The sequence below is a fragment of the Apteryx mantelli genome, chromosome 5 (assembly GCF_036417845.1).
Source record: "Apteryx mantelli isolate bAptMan1 chromosome 5, bAptMan1.hap1, whole genome shotgun sequence".
NCBI lineage: Eukaryota > Metazoa > Chordata > Aves > Apterygiformes > Apterygidae > Apteryx > Apteryx mantelli.
In genome coordinates this window covers 43,198,589-43,215,661 of record NC_089982.1, presented here as the reverse complement: position 1 = coordinate 43,215,661, position 17,073 = coordinate 43,198,589, and the positions used below count along the sequence as shown (strand labels likewise).

General features: G+C 36.9%; 1 protein-coding gene across 1 annotated transcript in view; it reads right to left on the bottom strand.

Moving 5' to 3' along the window:
* Positions 1 to 17,073, bottom strand: part of TLL1 (tolloid like 1) — a 144,306-nt gene that overhangs the window by 51,808 nt on the left and 75,425 nt on the right. The window contains exons 6-8 of the mRNA XM_013942199.2: positions 9,801 to 9,979; positions 7,871 to 7,976; positions 4,631 to 4,755 (exon numbers count right to left, since the gene is read on the bottom strand). Of these exons, the coding sequence (XP_013797653.1) occupies positions 4,631 to 4,755; positions 7,871 to 7,976; positions 9,801 to 9,979 (410 nt within the window). The remainder of the gene's footprint in view (positions 1 to 4,630; positions 4,756 to 7,870; positions 7,977 to 9,800; positions 9,980 to 17,073) is intronic.

Below are 17,073 nucleotides of genomic sequence, written 5' to 3'. Positions count from 1 at the left end.
TTCAAATGCAGCCCTGCAAGTAACAAGAGGGAAGGCAGACTCTTACACAACTACCCCTTACTAACCCTGAATTACCCCATCATAAAAGCAGGCTAACAGATCAATCGGTTTAAGCATAATAGCTTTACACTTTTAAAACATTTCAGCATTTATCTCTCATATGTAATGCTGGATTATTTTCTCCACAATATTAATAACATTTCGTGCCCCATATATAGAAGTTATATGTAGCCATAAAACTGTGGACTATGAGTAGTTGCCACAGAACATATTCTTTTTCTAGGAATTAAAGAACAAAACTATATAGTGTAAAGCTGACTACACCCTACAATTTTAACTTAAATCTAAATGCCTATGAGCTTTCTAATAAATCAAAATTTTCATAAATATTTCTGAACTTTAGGGAAGTAAAAGAAAAAAAATCAACTGGATAACTTCTACTAAGAATTAATATAACTAGAATTTATAAAATATGTTTTGGCTTTACATATTTCACAATATTTACCACTTAGTTTAAAATTCGTGGTTACTCAAGGGAAACACAACTAGAACAGCTTATACTATTCAATACTTGAATTAATGATCTGCGAGATCCAATTGGCTTTCCTTAGGAGTTCAGAAACAGATTTCTTAATTCTCAATAGTAAAAGGACTCATCTGCTCCTCCTTATAAAGATTAGCAGTGGAAGCAGATAGCAGGCAGATTATATGCCTGTACAAAGCAATTTCTACCAGTGAAATCTGCCAGCGTTTAATTATACAGCCCGCACATAACACCTCTCTGGTTTGGCCTACACACACAGTCAAGTTCTATTAACGATTACAGGGAAATCTGCAAACAACAAAGCCCAGAGCCACCCAGGCATTTAGGCAGCCAACTCATTTTTTGTCCACAGCACCAGTAAATACATACTGTAACATACAGATAATTTTAACTTACCCATTTCCAAAGAGAATTGAGATCTTTAATACTTTTGACTTAGACCCAAGTCCATACATCTACACATATATGGCACCTATAACACATATTGCAGTCACAGAGCCCTAAAAATACCTGGTGGTGATAATATATTCATTGCCAAAATTAAAAAGTAAATCAGTATTTGCTACACATCGTATTTTTCTGTTAACTTCATTCCCCCTTATAGTTAGGAGGAAAAGGTCTTAATTTAAAGTCTTAATCCTACTTATGTAGGGAATGAAGGCTGGCTTTCAAAGGTGAACACTTTTCTGTTCTAATTGTAATGTGAGCAAGTCAAGCTTCAAGATTATTAGTGAAAACTGCACAAAAAAGAACCAAACTAGGCAATATTCACCTGCTCTCTTCCTCGCATACCCATACCAAATCCTGGTAATATGGAAATGTGCTGAACTTCTTCAGTCCATCCCCACATCTCCCGTGTAGCCTTCTGCTGCCAGCCTGACACTCCTTTCCCATCCACTATTCAGGCCCTCTCTACCTACTTTTTTTCCTCATCCTCTCTCTCTGCCTAACAGTATCCTTCTCCATCATTTCCCTTGCCTATCCTCTTGCTCCTATAAAACTACATGTACATTTTAAATCAACTACAATTCCTATATCAAACTACAATGGTAGACCTACATTAGTTTTAGCAGCTACGCCAAAAGATAACACCTTCTATTACCTTATTAGACAGATTGAAAACCCTTGTAATACAGCCAGGCTTGAAGACCAAGAATCTGTTCTCAAATGCCAAAACACTCAAAGTCCAAAATACGGTTGACAGAGGAAGGATCCTCAACTTATTTGCTTGCTTTCTCTTTATTATTCAGTGGTGTAATAATGTAACTCAGTATTAAAATGTAACAGATCCCTATCAGTGGCTATGCTTTCCTTTGATAAAAATCCTAAGAAAAATGCAAAAATAACTCAAAATTGCTATTCATAGAGTGTTGAGTCCTGGCACTTACTCAGCTGATAACAGACAGGTTATCCAATCTCACGCCTCAGCTTCACCTAGCTCAAATTATTTCTTGATCACTGAGCCCTCTCCTGAATAATGACCCGAATATTCTGAATAGAAAAAAGTCTGTGAGGCAGCCTTGCACTGACTGTGTTCTCCAGGAGCGCTGAGTTCAGGTTCATCTTCATACACCTCAGAAAAATGCAGCAGATTTCTTGGACCAGTAACTGCTGGCAGGAATTACTAGAACTTTGCTTTGAATGTTAAACTCTAAATGAAATGTCTGCAATACTGTAAAATTCTTTATCAAGCCTCAAAAGAAAGGGTGCATTTCTCAAAAATACTAATTCAAGTTACTATTTTATGTATTTTCACTGTATTAAATTTAAGGTAATAAAAATGAACACAAGAAACAATGCAATTATTACTATTGTTTGTAATACTCACTGCTACTCTATCACAAGCATAGCAATCAACATCTTTTATCTGAAATAGGAGATAGAGCATACCTCTGTAAACAGCACTGTATCAGGGATCTTTTTGCCTGAAATACTATGATGATCACAGGATTTTTTTCATAAAATGGAATACTTAGTTTTGCAATTTTCAGTCCCACTAATTGCTTAAAATTTATTAGATCATAAATCACGTGCAACTTTGAGAGTTTTCTTTATTAGATGTTTATTTTTAAGTCTTTGTCACATGTTATGCAGTTATGCAGCTCCTACTGAAAAGATTAACTGAAAAAAAATAGCATATTAGATAGTATGGTATTTGAAATTTGTAGCCAAACCTTCAGCCTAATTGCCACACTTAAAACTCACTTTCTTTATATGGGCTGGCTCACGTATGTAAGGCCAGAAAACCATCATCTTTTATCCCAAAGTTTGCCGAAGTGTAGCACCAGAAAAGGAGCATGATCCTGCAACCACTGCTCATATTTATTATCCCTCTGAAGTATGTTCATCAGTGCTGCAAAAAATAACTGTTATTTTTACAGTGCACACTACTGCAGAACAACTGTGGTTTTACAATACTGTGAAACTAACTTTCAACAAGATTTTCAAAACACTGGAAGAAATGATCACTCATTTATATCTTCTTATGAATTTTATAAAAAGGTCATTTTCTCCAAACAATTATTTGAACATTAGCTCAAAAAGCACATTATATCCTTCTCAGCTAATTGAAAGCACATGTTAGAGTATTGCCTACACATTCAACAGCCTAACCTGCCATTATTTATTTTTTTACTTAAATCAACATGATCATAAGATTCTAGCTATGTGGTTTTGATTCTTACAGGCTATTTTTGCTTTCAAAATTTGTCTTTTATCAAAATATATATATGTAATTTCTCTGTGCTTATGAAATGGTTACTCTTTGTACACTCCTGTTAAAAATAATGCTGCCAGAAAGAATGCTATTATTAAAGTACTTTCTATATCAAAAGAACTGAACAAAAATTGTTACAAAAGGAACATATTTTAATGTGGTTTCTCCTCTGGTAGGCCCAGAAACTCTGCGCTTGTTCTCTACATATAGAAGATTTGAATTCTGTGTACTTACAGCACAAAGCAAAAGCACATTTCAGATGTACATTGTACATCAAATGCACATCAGATGCCCCAGATCTTCAGTTAATCCCAGTGATGCTGATATGAATCTGCAGCAGCTCCATCACCTCTGCCATGATCCCTCTTTTTAGCACTTCTGTATTGATCAGGTGGTAAAAAGTAGCCATATATCTGGCTTAAATCCCTTCATTAAATCCCTTGAGGAGCAGGAGAGTTATAAAACCTATGTGGCAGAGGACTGGTATGTCTACCCTTTCACAAGGGCCTTCCTGGTAAATTCTGGCTGATATATGGCACTTCTGAACTGCTTCAATTTACACCAAAGGTTAAAACTGGTCTCAGCTACAACCAAAGCAAGGAAAGTAAAATCATCTTCAAGACTACCACCATTCTGCCAGCACTTAGAGAAGGACTTGTTCTACAGGGTAACTTTGGGTTAATCCAGACACGCAACTCCTGTCTCTGACACAGACCGTAACTCTACCTCAAAACTAATTTGAAGTAAAATGCTAACATGCATTTGAAGTTATACGATGCTACGATTAGGCAGAAGACATTCAAATACCAAATGTAACTGTTATATCTGTACAAACTTTGTAGTAAGATCTAGCCAGTTCATCCATAAACATCGTTGACAGCTTTGTTGTCCTAACTTATAATTTCTCAAATTTTGAAGAGTCCTGTTCAGAGCCAATTGCAGTAATTTAATTTGCTTCTTTTGCACTGCACTCCACTCAAATTCAAATAAAAAAGGACTCAGGTTCTGAAGTATATTAAAAGCAACTCGTTCATCTAATTATACAGCTCAAGTTTTTAAGTGCAAATATGCAAATCAAAAGTGACATTAAAAATCATGTTTTTTCTAGTCATTGAACAGCTAAAGAAAAGACTGAAATGTCATGAAATTAAATGCCCTTTCAAGCAGTTTAGCTATTCTTAAGTGCTTTGCATTCCAGAGACTTTACCTACAAGATTTTTTTTATGATTCACTTCTTGAACTGCCTATGTCAGCTGCCAACATGGAAACAGACTACCAAGCAGCTGACTCAAAAAATTTATCATTCTTCTTGAACAACAAAGTCAAACAGTCGCTATGTGTTTTTTGATTGATTGTTTGTGGTGCAATACCTGGACATCTATACAGCTTTCTTGCCTGTGCAATATCTCCTTTACTTAGGCGAGTACGCTGGCCAATGGCAGGTCGTATACCATTATCATCACGGGAAGGGAGAATGGTATCCAGAAACATGCCCCTAAAAAAAAATAAAAATAAAAAATAGACCCCAAAAAACCCTATCAGTTTTCTGTCATAAAACTGTCTGAGTTTTATGAATGTATAATACTGTTTTTTAAAACTAGAATTTACATTTGGCTTAAGAAAGAGGGTAAAATGCAGAACTTTAAATATAGAAAACAAGTCAGCAAAATTTTGCAGGCTGGAAAACCTTACACAATATCATCCAAAAAGAGTCTTCCTTCAATATATCAATTAACATATCAACTTTTATATTTTTGTTAGACCACAGCAGAGAAATCTCTTATTAAAATTTAGATTACACTAGGAAAAGGCACCACTGTAGTTCAGCTCTTGCTACATTGAAAAAATGATTTATAAAATTATATAAAAATGAACATTTAAGTAAGACCCTATCATGAAATTCTTAATGACAAAGTTCCTGTTTCTAACAAAGTTTTAAGGAAGTCTTAAAGTCTGACTTACGTGTGTGAAAGCAGGTAAATTCAGTTATGTTTGCCAGTCCTCTGTGAAGTCATCCATCAGTGTTAAGGCATTTCCACATTATTTGTGGAAATATTTTTAACATAAAATCATTCTTCTTTCATGGATTATAATAGGTCTAACTCTATTCTAACCGTGGCTGCTTTTGAAAAATAAATGTCATCTCGCCAATCTCAACTGCTTTGCAACAATATATATCAACTTACCGCATGTGAGTTCAGTAACAGTAATTTACTCTAAATGACTAGATGTAATAAACTTTCTTCAAATGTATAGTTTTATTCAAAATTTCCCCAATTTTAAATATGATTTAAAATATTCTGATAGTCTCAAATTAATTTTAGAAGAACAACGTACTAAAAAGTTCTAATAGCATGCTACAGAGTTTGAAAACCCTTGAAAACCAATAAAATGCCAGTTAACAAAATGTCAGTTAATAAACAGTTAATAAAATGCCAGATGAATATGGTTCTATATTCTCTTGACCTTTTTCTTTAATTTTTGATACTCATTTTTATACTTGTAAGGTTTACATTGAAAACTAAAATTGCTGCTTTCAGTATAGAGGGGATAATGTGGGTCCAAAATAATGAATAAAAGCAAGGATCTTTGTAGTTGGGGACACTTTTTATTAATACAGACTTTTAAATATTATAATAAATGGGTTATTTTGAGTATCGATGGTATACACTGCTCTCTTTATCCAGTCACATTTCTTGTGGCTTCACTAGAAACTTTGCAAAAATGAATGACCTTAAGATGTTCCCCTAACCTAAACAACAAAGTAAACTATAGCAATTTTTAATTTCTAGAAATAAGGCACATTAGTATTTCAGAAAAAGGGATTGTATCAGTAAAGTATAATTTTATTTTCCACTAAGTTTTGGTACATCCTGAAACTGATGCTATTTATACTTTGAAAAATGTGAAACCAATCCCCTCTTAAATCCTTTAGCACCATTCTATGTCCTTTAATAAGGGAACAATTTGTAACAATTTTAATACAGCATGAACATTATTATGTTTGACTAGAACTTTATGATGTTTTGTGATTTCTGCTACTTACCCTGGTGAGCAAAGTCTAACAACTAACAGTTGGCAATATTCCATACTGAACTTGACTCATGCTTTCAAGATAAATCAGTGCAAATCAATACATGATCTCAAGGGATTGCTGGTTGTTTGTAAACAGCATGAATCAACAACCTCTTGTATCTTGGGGCAGGGCATGCCTACTCATGGCACTATCAGTTTTTGCCAACTTGGAAAGTGGTGAGATCAGGGCCTAAAAAACAGATAATCCTGTTGTTGTCATTGCCCTGGGACTCTGGGAGGTTCCAGCTTGTTAAGTTACTCTATTTTATATAGGTTCTTATCTCTTCCTTAAGGTAATGTGTCTATAAATAGATCAAGTGATGTGACTAACATCTGTCTCGTGTGGCTCACTTCCATGCTCTTCCAAGGGTGAATTATGTGTATGCTGAATGTGTTTTTTGGTAGGATTTATTTTTTTTTAATAATAATGATTTGTATTAGAGAGAAAAAGCTTAAGAAATATGTTTTATGCTTATAACAAAGGGTGTCGAGACTTCTGGTGGTCCTTAGTTTATTTCAGAGTCTCAGATTGTCCACAGAAAGTCTATTTTATGTCCAAACAAACTTACAGTTCCTTTACAATACACAACTTTCATCACCATAGCATTTTTGCCTTAAAAATGTAAAATCAGACAAGAAGCAGCTAAGCACTTCACTTTCCAGACAAACTCTACTTTTTTTTTTAAATAGGTTTTAAATTTGCATTACTCTGGTGATATTTTTATAGAGTAATTGCTGCACTGCAACTGGGTATGAAATATAATAGGAGCACTGTGTGAAAGATTCCTGCTTCACTTGCTGTCCAGAGTAGGGCTAGCCTAGGGGAACAGCTGGTTGTACAGCTCCCCACATCCTTTCAAATTTCAGAGCAAGCCCTGGGTTGGCTAATATGGAGTTGAGAATGGGTCAGCCTAAAACAGGCCGAAGGCAAAACAGCAGAATTTTATTATACGGTTTTGATGACAGCAACAACCTGCACAAGCGATACAGAAGAGGCTGCAGTCTCTGTCCGAAATGGTTGACTACAGCTTTTTGCAAATGCTGTGGTTTAAATGGTAGATTTTCTTAATACCATAACCTGTTCTACCCACATAAACCATAGTTACTCAAACTTTATGCAAAGCAGATTTTTCTCTAAGAGAACAGATCATATTACACATAAAATCATTTCACTCATTTGATTTTTACAAATTCTGATTTTTGCAGAATATAAAGTACTATCCAAAAAAGTAATTATTATGAAATGATGTTTCCAAATTATCTTGACTTAAAATCTAAAGAACTGAAGCAAAATTAAAAGGTCACATTGGAACTTAGCACTATAAGGAGAAAAGTAAGCAATATCTTGAAAAATGTAATTAAATTATTCTGTAAGGTCTGACTTAAAATAAGCTGTGCTTTGACTGCTGTAAGAATACTGTGTAGCAAGAGATAATATTTTAAAGATGTTCTAGAATAGTTTTAAAAAGTATAGTTTTAGTATTCACAGAGAAGAATAGAATTAAAAGTCAAAAGGTATAACCTGAGACTCCAACCTTGAGAAGGTGTTCCTGGCATAGTGCATAATGCTGTCAAAGTCATATGGTTCCCCAAGGGAGTTCACCTCTCCAGGCTCCATCTTCAAGAAGTTGTATTCCTGACCTATGGATGATCGATAATTTAGCGTTTCTGTCACATCTCTCTTTGTTAAGATCAAAAACCAAACAGGAAAAAAAAATCCAAAATCCTAATATAATCACTCACTGACATTCATAAATCTTAGTCATTTGGGAGTAATTGTGTGCTTTTATTAACCAGGAGAGCAGAGACATGGTTTCCAAAACCCACATCAAACACCTATATTTGGCATTCAGAAAGAGCATTTTCATTCACCTAGCCCACAGGAAGGCCCCATACCTTATGCTATGTTTCATGTAGAATCCACAAAATTTACTGGCTTGTTCCTTAATCTAGCAGTGGGGAGAAATCCATCCCATAGCAAACACTCCAGAAGAAGCCTGCTCAGTGCAGGCTGGATACTAAAGGGACTTTGCTTCAAAGGTTACTCTCAGAGCCCCCACATATTAACAACTACTGGTAAGTCACATATTCAAGAGCCCAGCTGTTGTAACAATGAGAGAATAAGAGGAACAAAGAATGATACTTAGTTCATAATTCCAGTCAAAAAGTCCTTTGCCCTAACCAGCGTATATACAGATGCAAAGCACCCCTTACTCCAACTCATATTCATGCTGGTGTCCTGCAAAAAAAAACTGCACTGGCATTATTAAGCAACCTTATTTGTATAATACAGGTGAACAAAAACCAGGTCCCATGGTGATCATGACTTCCCGATCCCATTTAGTGACCCACAAGCTGACACCATACCCCAGGAAGCAATTTTAGCCAGAAACTAGAGATAAGACTGCAAGGAGAGCACAGGAGGCAGAGAACAGCATGCCAGCTGATTTCCCCCATGGCAGGAAAAGCCTAGGGGCAGAGCATGCGTAGCACCAGTCTGCATCTCAACACAGCACAGGGAGACTAGAGCAAACACCTGGAGGCAGGTGCCCTTCGGGCATCTAGACCAGAGACCCATGTGAGTGTTTATCAGCTGCTACTACTCTTCAAAGCCCTGCTTGAGGTGGCAAAGATTCATTGCATCTCCAATCTATTGTTTTAAAACTTTTTCAGGATAAACAAACAAATACCCCAAATTATAGTAGGACATTTTCTGACTTTACCCCTTCTTGAACAGACAATGCCCATAAGTCAAAATTAGCATTTCACAAAGGCCACATGTATTTATGAGTGTTGCAAATGAAACATGCCTCATTTGCTGCCAGCTTGCCCACAAGACACAAGAGTGGATAAAACTTCTAGGCTGATGAAGAGACGACAGTCACAGCTTCAAGCTCTTAAGTTCCTCAGATGCTTTGTTTTGACAAAGTAAAATGCCACCGGCTAAAACTGCAAGCTCCACAGGGAACCAGTGATTGGGAAACCTTGGGAATGGTGCCCGGCCTTGTCACAGATTCAAAGTGTTCAGCTTCCCCTCCAGGTCTAAAGCTCTTGGGCAGTTAAACAGGTATTTACACGTCTCTACTTATCGTTCAGTAAAGATCATGAAAGAAAGGCGTTCTCTCAACCACATGGACACGACTTTGAAAGGCTTTTACTTTTAAGAGTAATGGTTTCCTTCAGTTTTTGAATATGATGACTACTTCTCTCCTTCCAGCCAATATTATTTATTGGTTGGCTACTTGGCCAGATTTTTTTCCCCGTCAGAAGAGACTGTATTTTAGTTGTTGTATTTCGTTTGAGAGTCAGCTTGAGATCGGTCTAGGTAACAGGAATGATAGGCACAAACAAATGTTCATTTCAGCTATTGTTATACAGGGTTCAGTTTTAAGAAACTCCAGGAGATAAAAGAAACACCAAAAGGAAATGGACATTTTTTCCAAAACATTTGTCAGAATATCTCACCAGGCTGGATGTTTTCTCTAATGATGGTGACATGGTCATCTCGGTCTGGCCGCGTATGTTCATGCCAAAAGCCTATCACATGACCCAGTTCATGGACAACTATACCAAATTTATCACAGTTTTTGCCAATAGATATAGCCTGAGGACCATTTCCTCTTCGACCCACATAAGAACAGCATCTGTAATTAAAACACAAACACAGATGAAACTTTTCATACATACCACTATAAACCATATAGGAAATTCAGTTAAAACTTGTTGGAGGACAGTGTTTTAAAAACAATCAGCAGAACAATACATCATACAATTTATTCAGACTCACAAACTCTAGATCTAGTGTTAGAACAATTACTTAATAGTTATAATTAATATCTAATGAAGGACACATGCATAATAAATTGACTTTTTTTTTGAGCCAAAGACTTCCTACAAGCTGCTAGTTATGATCAATAGAATTGTCACTTGTGGCCTTGTGTTTCAGAATGACAGAGGAACTTTTCTTCACCCAAAGCGTCAATAAAGCTGAAGTTAACTGTGATTACCATCTCTTCCATGTATGCACTTCACAACTTTCCTGCATGGCTGCCTTGCACATTCAACCAATGCATGTGGGGGAACTGGAAGGAGTCAGCAGAGGCATGGTTTCTTTGTGCCATACTTCTGTTGTAGGATTTGACAGAATTTACCAGACTCATTGCCACTTTGCTTTATTTCAATCTGGAAAGTCTATTTATAAAATTAGTAGAAATGATGCAAGGGAAATGGCAGCCCTTTAAAAGAGTCACTTAGCATATGCCAGCATAGAGATGAAAATACAGAAAAAAGATAACCTGAATGAGATGTAAAAACCTGTGACACCACTGCGTAATCCCTCCTCATTCTCTGTTTTTCTGGCTATGGGCGATATACAATGTAATCTGCAACAACTGTAGTTTTAATATTAGGAGGCTAAACTGCTCTGCAGATCAGTGAACCGTTTCTTCTCCCACTCTTGTTTTCTTGCAATAGGAACCTTAGTCCCATAAAGTCATATTTTCGCAAGGGGAAAAAAAAAAAAAAAAGACTGCCTCACACAAGACCGCTCTCAAGTTTCATTCCTGTTTCACTGTGCTTTCATGATTCCAATGTAAACTTATGGAACATAGGTGCCCTTTTCAGCATTCATACTGTCAGCATTTATCTGCGATCCCTACTTTTTGGTTAGAAAAAAAGTCTGCTGACGATGCTAGCAAAAGGAGAGAAGGGAGAGTAAAGCAAATCCTAGAGAAACAGAAAACAATTTTAAATTTAATAAACTGATTCTCTGTAACCTCTGAAGATCCTAAGAATTTCAAGCCAGCATTATATTCCTTAGTAAGAGACTGATCTCCCATCTCTGCTCTGTAATTCTGCCATCTGTCAGGTGGAGCACAATAACACCCTCCCCCTCCATTCCACCCGCTTCATCTCTTTTTTTTTTTTTTTTTTTTTAAATAAGCGGATATTCTGATGCAACATTTATATTGTAAAACATATTTGGTCCTTGAGGAAGTTGATGCTACTGTGGAGCATGATCCTGTCCTTCATCTGCCTCTGTGGCAGCTTCATGAGAGCAATAGCAAAGTCAGATTATATGGTACAGATGTCAACACTTGCTTCTTTCTCCCTTTCAGCTTTTTGCGGTGGCAAAAGGGTTTTCAGTTGTTCGGTTGACTGGCTGGTGAGTCAGTCCTGGTTGGTCTTCTTTATTAGTTTGTCTAATACAACCAGAATTTTAAAACCACCAAATGTGAAGATCAGAGAACTATAGCCATGGCAATTTATCTCATAATACCTGTCCTCAGTAAGCATATACTGCTTTTGCACCGATAGTTAAAATCAAGGATGGACATGTCAAAAAAAAAATGATAGCAATAGTTTAAAATTATAAAGGTCACACAATTTATTTTATGCAGAAAATGTTATTTTAACAACCTGGGAGGTTTGTATCAAAAATTTTGAAACTGTCTTGAAAACACTGTCAGGAAAATTACTGTTCACATTACAATCATTCCTCACTATCTCTACTGGTTCTCAAACATTCCTGCCCTCAAAATAAGTTAACTCTTCCCCTTCTTTAGGTAGTTTCATGGATAAGTGTGAATCACCATTCCTTAGGACACAGTACAGAATTGGGCTCAGTGCTCCAGAGCTCTAGTTGTGCAGTACTGTGTTTTTCACACTTTAGATTAGTTTCTTGAGCTGTCTTTTAAAGATTTCCCATGATAGCTCTCTTCAAAGGAGGCACATAAAAACAAAGGCAACCTAGACTCCATGCTACAGTTCTGTGCCATTCAATGTTCCAGGTTTGTGCTACCACACTACACTGGAGCAAAAGAAACTAAAGAACACCTGTACATTTCCTCCACCATACACAAACCATATTAATACATAAGTATTTACAATATTTATACTGTAGAAATATTGTTATAAGCACTGATATAAATAATATTAATGGAAATACTACCATAAGATGTGCCCTAAAAATACAGCATAGATGATGAAAAGGAGCAACAGATAGCAGAAATTAAATTAGAATAAAATTTTAGAGTAGTAATACCATTTTATCTCATGATTCCACAGTGGATCTCACCTTTGCACCTGACATGCTGACATGGCTGTATTTAACATATTTTTCAGACTGCATGTTTGCAGAATAAATATTATGTCTACAGTGAATATGTAAACATAATTAAAGCACTACAGATATTTCCAACATCCTTTTTACCTAGGTGTTTATCTTTTACTAGTCACTCAACTATTTGAATATCTTTCTAATGTGCAATAAAGAAATTAGCATGGTTCATATTCTCTCTTATTCATTCATTCTCAGTTTGAGGAGAAAAATGTTTGTAAAAGAATGGTTTGGATCTGTAAGGAGGGTTTTGTTTGTTTGTTTGTTTTAAACCATGTGCACAATGTTACTTACTGTCCTACCATATTAGGGTGGGAAGGCTGGGGCATCACACTTTGTATTCTGAGCCAAAGTCAGTGCAATTTGCAGTAGCTCTTCATTCTCAGAAATGTTTATTCATTTAAAAGGCCCTGTAAGGAAATTCTGCCCTTAGTACAGAACTCCCGATTCTTTGTGATAGGCCATTATGTATAAGGAATAAAGTTGTCAAACACAGTGCTAGGTCCCAAACTTTAAATCTTTTAGAAATCATTGGTCCTTACCCTTGAACACTTTGAGGAAAGGACGAAGACATGGAATTTGCCTCAGCTCTCTACAGGAAGCCATGGTAGAAAACACAGAAATTGATCAGATGAAGGAATCCACATTCTGTGAAAACATGTTGCCATTTCCATACTAGTTGGGCTTAATTAATGAGGTAGGGCTCCCTACCTATGTTAAGGTCATGTACATTATAGTAATTATGCTATAACGGCCTGAACTTGTGCAAAGAGACAAAATGCACTATCAATACTTTATGGTACTTTCAAGAACAGAAAAGCCTAAGATGCATGCAATCAGTGAAAATGCACACTACAGACTACTAGATGTGGATGAAATTCTACTGATTTTCAAAAAAACTTTTGCAAATTCCATGAGACTTTGCAGAAACACAAGATCATGGGATAATTCACATTGGAGGAGACCTCAGGAGGTCTCTAGCCTAACCTCCTGCTCAAAGCATGGTCAGATATGAGATCAGACCAGGCTGCTCAGGGCTTTATCCAGTCAGGTCTTGAAAACCTCCAAGGACGGCAACTGCACAGCCTCTCTGGGCAACCTGCTCCACTGCTTGGCTGTCCCCGTGGTGAAAGAATTCCTTATATCCAGTCTGAACCTCTTATTTCAGCTTATACCCATTGCCTTGTGTCATCTGACCATGCATGGCTAGGAAGAGCCTGTCTCAGTCTTCTCAATCTCAATGCCCCCCTCCATAAACAGCGTTAGGCAGCTGCTGCTGTTTGGTCCCCCCAAAGCTGCCTCTTCCCCTGACTGAACATGTCCCTGTCCCACAGCTTACCCTCACAGGGCAAGTGCTCCAGCTCCCAATCATCCTGGTGACCCTCTGTTGAAGTCACTCCAAGTTATGGATGTCTTCTTGTACTGGGAGCCCAGGACCGGACACAGTATCTAGACATGAACTAATAAGTGCTGAGTAAAGGAGGATGATCACTTCGAATGATCGTTGTACTGCGCTCCTGTTTATACAGCCCCTGATGCTGTCGGCCGCCTTCGCTGCCAGGGCACACTGCCAACTCACACTCAGCTCGCTGACTCCCAGGTCCTTCTCCGCAGAGCTGCTCCCCAGCCTGCCCGTTGAGGTCCTTCTTGCCTAGGGGCAGGGCTTTGCATTTGCCCTTGTTGAATTTCATAAGGTTCCTGCTGGCCCTTTCCTCTAGCCCATCCAGGTTGTCCTGGATGGCAGCTCTGCCCTGCCTATCAGCCAATTCCCCCAGTTTGGTGTCATCTGCAAACTTGACAGAAGTACGTATTGTCACCTCCTCCAGGGTCAGTGATAAGGCTATTAAACAGGACAGGTCCCAAGACAGACTCCTGTGGTACTCCACTCATCACTGCCACCCAGGCAGGGTCCAATCTGTTAACCACGACCCTCTGAGTCCAACCATCCAACCAGTTTTTTGTTTTTTTTTTAACCTATCTCATTGTTTATCCATCCAGAATCCTGAAAACATTTGCAAAAATTCAAAACCTTTAACCTTCAAAACAATCTGAACACAACACACATGGCTGGAGCACAACAGGTTGATGAGAACACAGTGATGATAACTACACATAATTATAAAAAGTGAGAACAAATCCTTTAGTTTATAACAGGTTTAAGACTTTTGCTGAATCTTCAAGTTTACAACCATATGAAAATGCTACAGAGAATAATTGCAATGCAGAACTAAAGACTGTCAATCAATGTTTACGGTTTAAAGCAAATCAATAGAGTACAAAGACTATAGGTTGTAAAATATTTAAGTACATTAAAACTATTGGAAATTTATTATGCTATTCACTTCATATGCACTACATGTTTTAATTAGCAAAGATAGAGTTAGTGGCTTAAAAATGTCCATAGGTTTTCAAAAAAAATTTTGCACAGTGATACTTTGGAGAAATGGGATGGAGAAAAATGAAAAAGTGAAAAAGCATAAACAATTGTTCAATTACCCACTATAATGTCTACAGCTCTGCTTTGCTTGACACTATTCACTACAAAAGCAAAAACATTAAAGCAAGAATTTAACTATAGTCTATCTCCTCCTTTCCTTTTTACTTTATTTTGACCAAAAGGACTTGTGTAACCTTTTAAAATTATGCACTGCCACTTTGAAAAGGTCAGGCAATAGCTGTACAGTGATGGCAGAATGACAAAATGGCTAGTACAGCACATTAAGTTACTAAGAAACGCAATTTCTTTTTATGAAAGTATGTAAATTTGTTAAACAAATACCAAATTATCCAATTTACAAAATACCATTTACCAATACCAAAAAGTTAATTGCTTTTTAAAAACAGAGGTGCAAAAGATCACCCCTGGAAGCTTTAGCTGGTATTTCATAAATCAGATAGATTTTTAGGTGTTTTCAAAGATCACTTGACATTTTACTTTTGTACTCACGAAAGCAAGAAAAGTTGGGCATTTCCAAATCTGGGTAGTGATTTTTGGGTACCTGATCTGGCATGTTTGAAAGATGTTTTATTTTTGGAGGAAAAAATTAACTACAATCTTTTAAAGAGGCATCCCTTTAGGATGTCTGAAAGGGATGTCTGACCCTGAACACCTAAAACCCAACACATTTAGAATCACTAATCGTTTTTTAAATGCCAGCCTGAATGTTTCTCTCCCTCTTGTCTATACTCACAGACATAGATGCACACTGACAGAGTGCTCATATATGTTAGCATGATTTCAGAAGATAATTTTGTATTTGCATGTGAAACTAAACTGTAAATCATCTATGTTTAGAAAGAATACAGGCTTATTTAAAAACAAGCAAACAAATGCCCAGCTGAATGTGGCAGTTTCCTTACACTGGTTACCTGCTTTCAAGTACTTCACAGAAATTACAGACAAATTCCTTGACTATTCTTTATACTTCAATGAAAGTTAGAAGCCACCAATGAACACTGAGTCTTAAAATAGCAGCAGTATGCACTGGTAAAGGGTCATTAGGATTTGCTAGGCTGAGTGTCCTGCCAAGCACATCAGATTCATCCAATTAAGCTACAAGATTCAAATCACTTCAACAACTGCCCTGAGTCAAAGGGTCAGGAAGACTGAAATAAATGAATCTATGAAATAAATTAATTTGTAATATCTTGGGTTTGACAATATTCCCAGGTGTGCTTGGCACAAGGTCAAGACTTCTCTGTGCTGTGTGAGCACTTGTCATGCTCCTTAAATTGAGTCAACTGGCAGACTTTAAAGCTCCTGATCTCTTTAATCTTTATTGCACTGGACAGCGGTTGGAGACAGTAACTATTTATGAATCTCTAATTCCATTTAATCAGTCCAGCTGATCGATGATGTTGAGAAAAGAGAAACAACAGGCAGGGAGAAAGTGAAATGACTAGAACAATACATTCATTCTTTTAAGTAATAATATTTCACAGCTACTGTCTAAAACCCTCTTAAATCAATATGAAGGAAAAGAGAATCAGGTGGGGTCAACATTGCACATTTTAAAAAAGCTGCACTCTTCAAAATGTGATAATATAAAGTTTCTTACAGAACAGCATCATCAGCTTGCCACAGCAGTAACTGCATGCAGTTGTGGATGAAAAACTGCAGACCTTATGAACCTACTAGGACTAAATATTGTCACCTCCAGGTTACATGAAAGAAGAGAAAACAACTCACAAAACTGATGAACAAAATCTCACTGAAGCAGCAGGTTTTTAAAATCTTTATTCTTGTGAGAAAACGCCTCTTTCAATCACAAACCTAACTCTTTCTGTATAAAAATAGATTTTTGGCCTATAACCCAGCTTGTTGAATTTGCTTATTGTCAGGGATCAATACAGTGGCCAAATGTTACAATTTGCTGTCCTGAAAGGACCTGGCTATGATGGTAGCTATGGCTTCTTCATGGGCTCAGTGGAAATGATCATCTCAATATTAAAAAGAACAGCCAGTGAATCCATTCCTTAGTTGACAGTTTCCCATCCCAATGTATTAACGTAAATCATCCTCAGAAATTTCAGTTTATGTCACTACCTTGGGCTGTAGACCATGGCAGCCGAATAGGAGACCTATTACCCATACTGCAAGCCATGCCACCACTAGCAGAG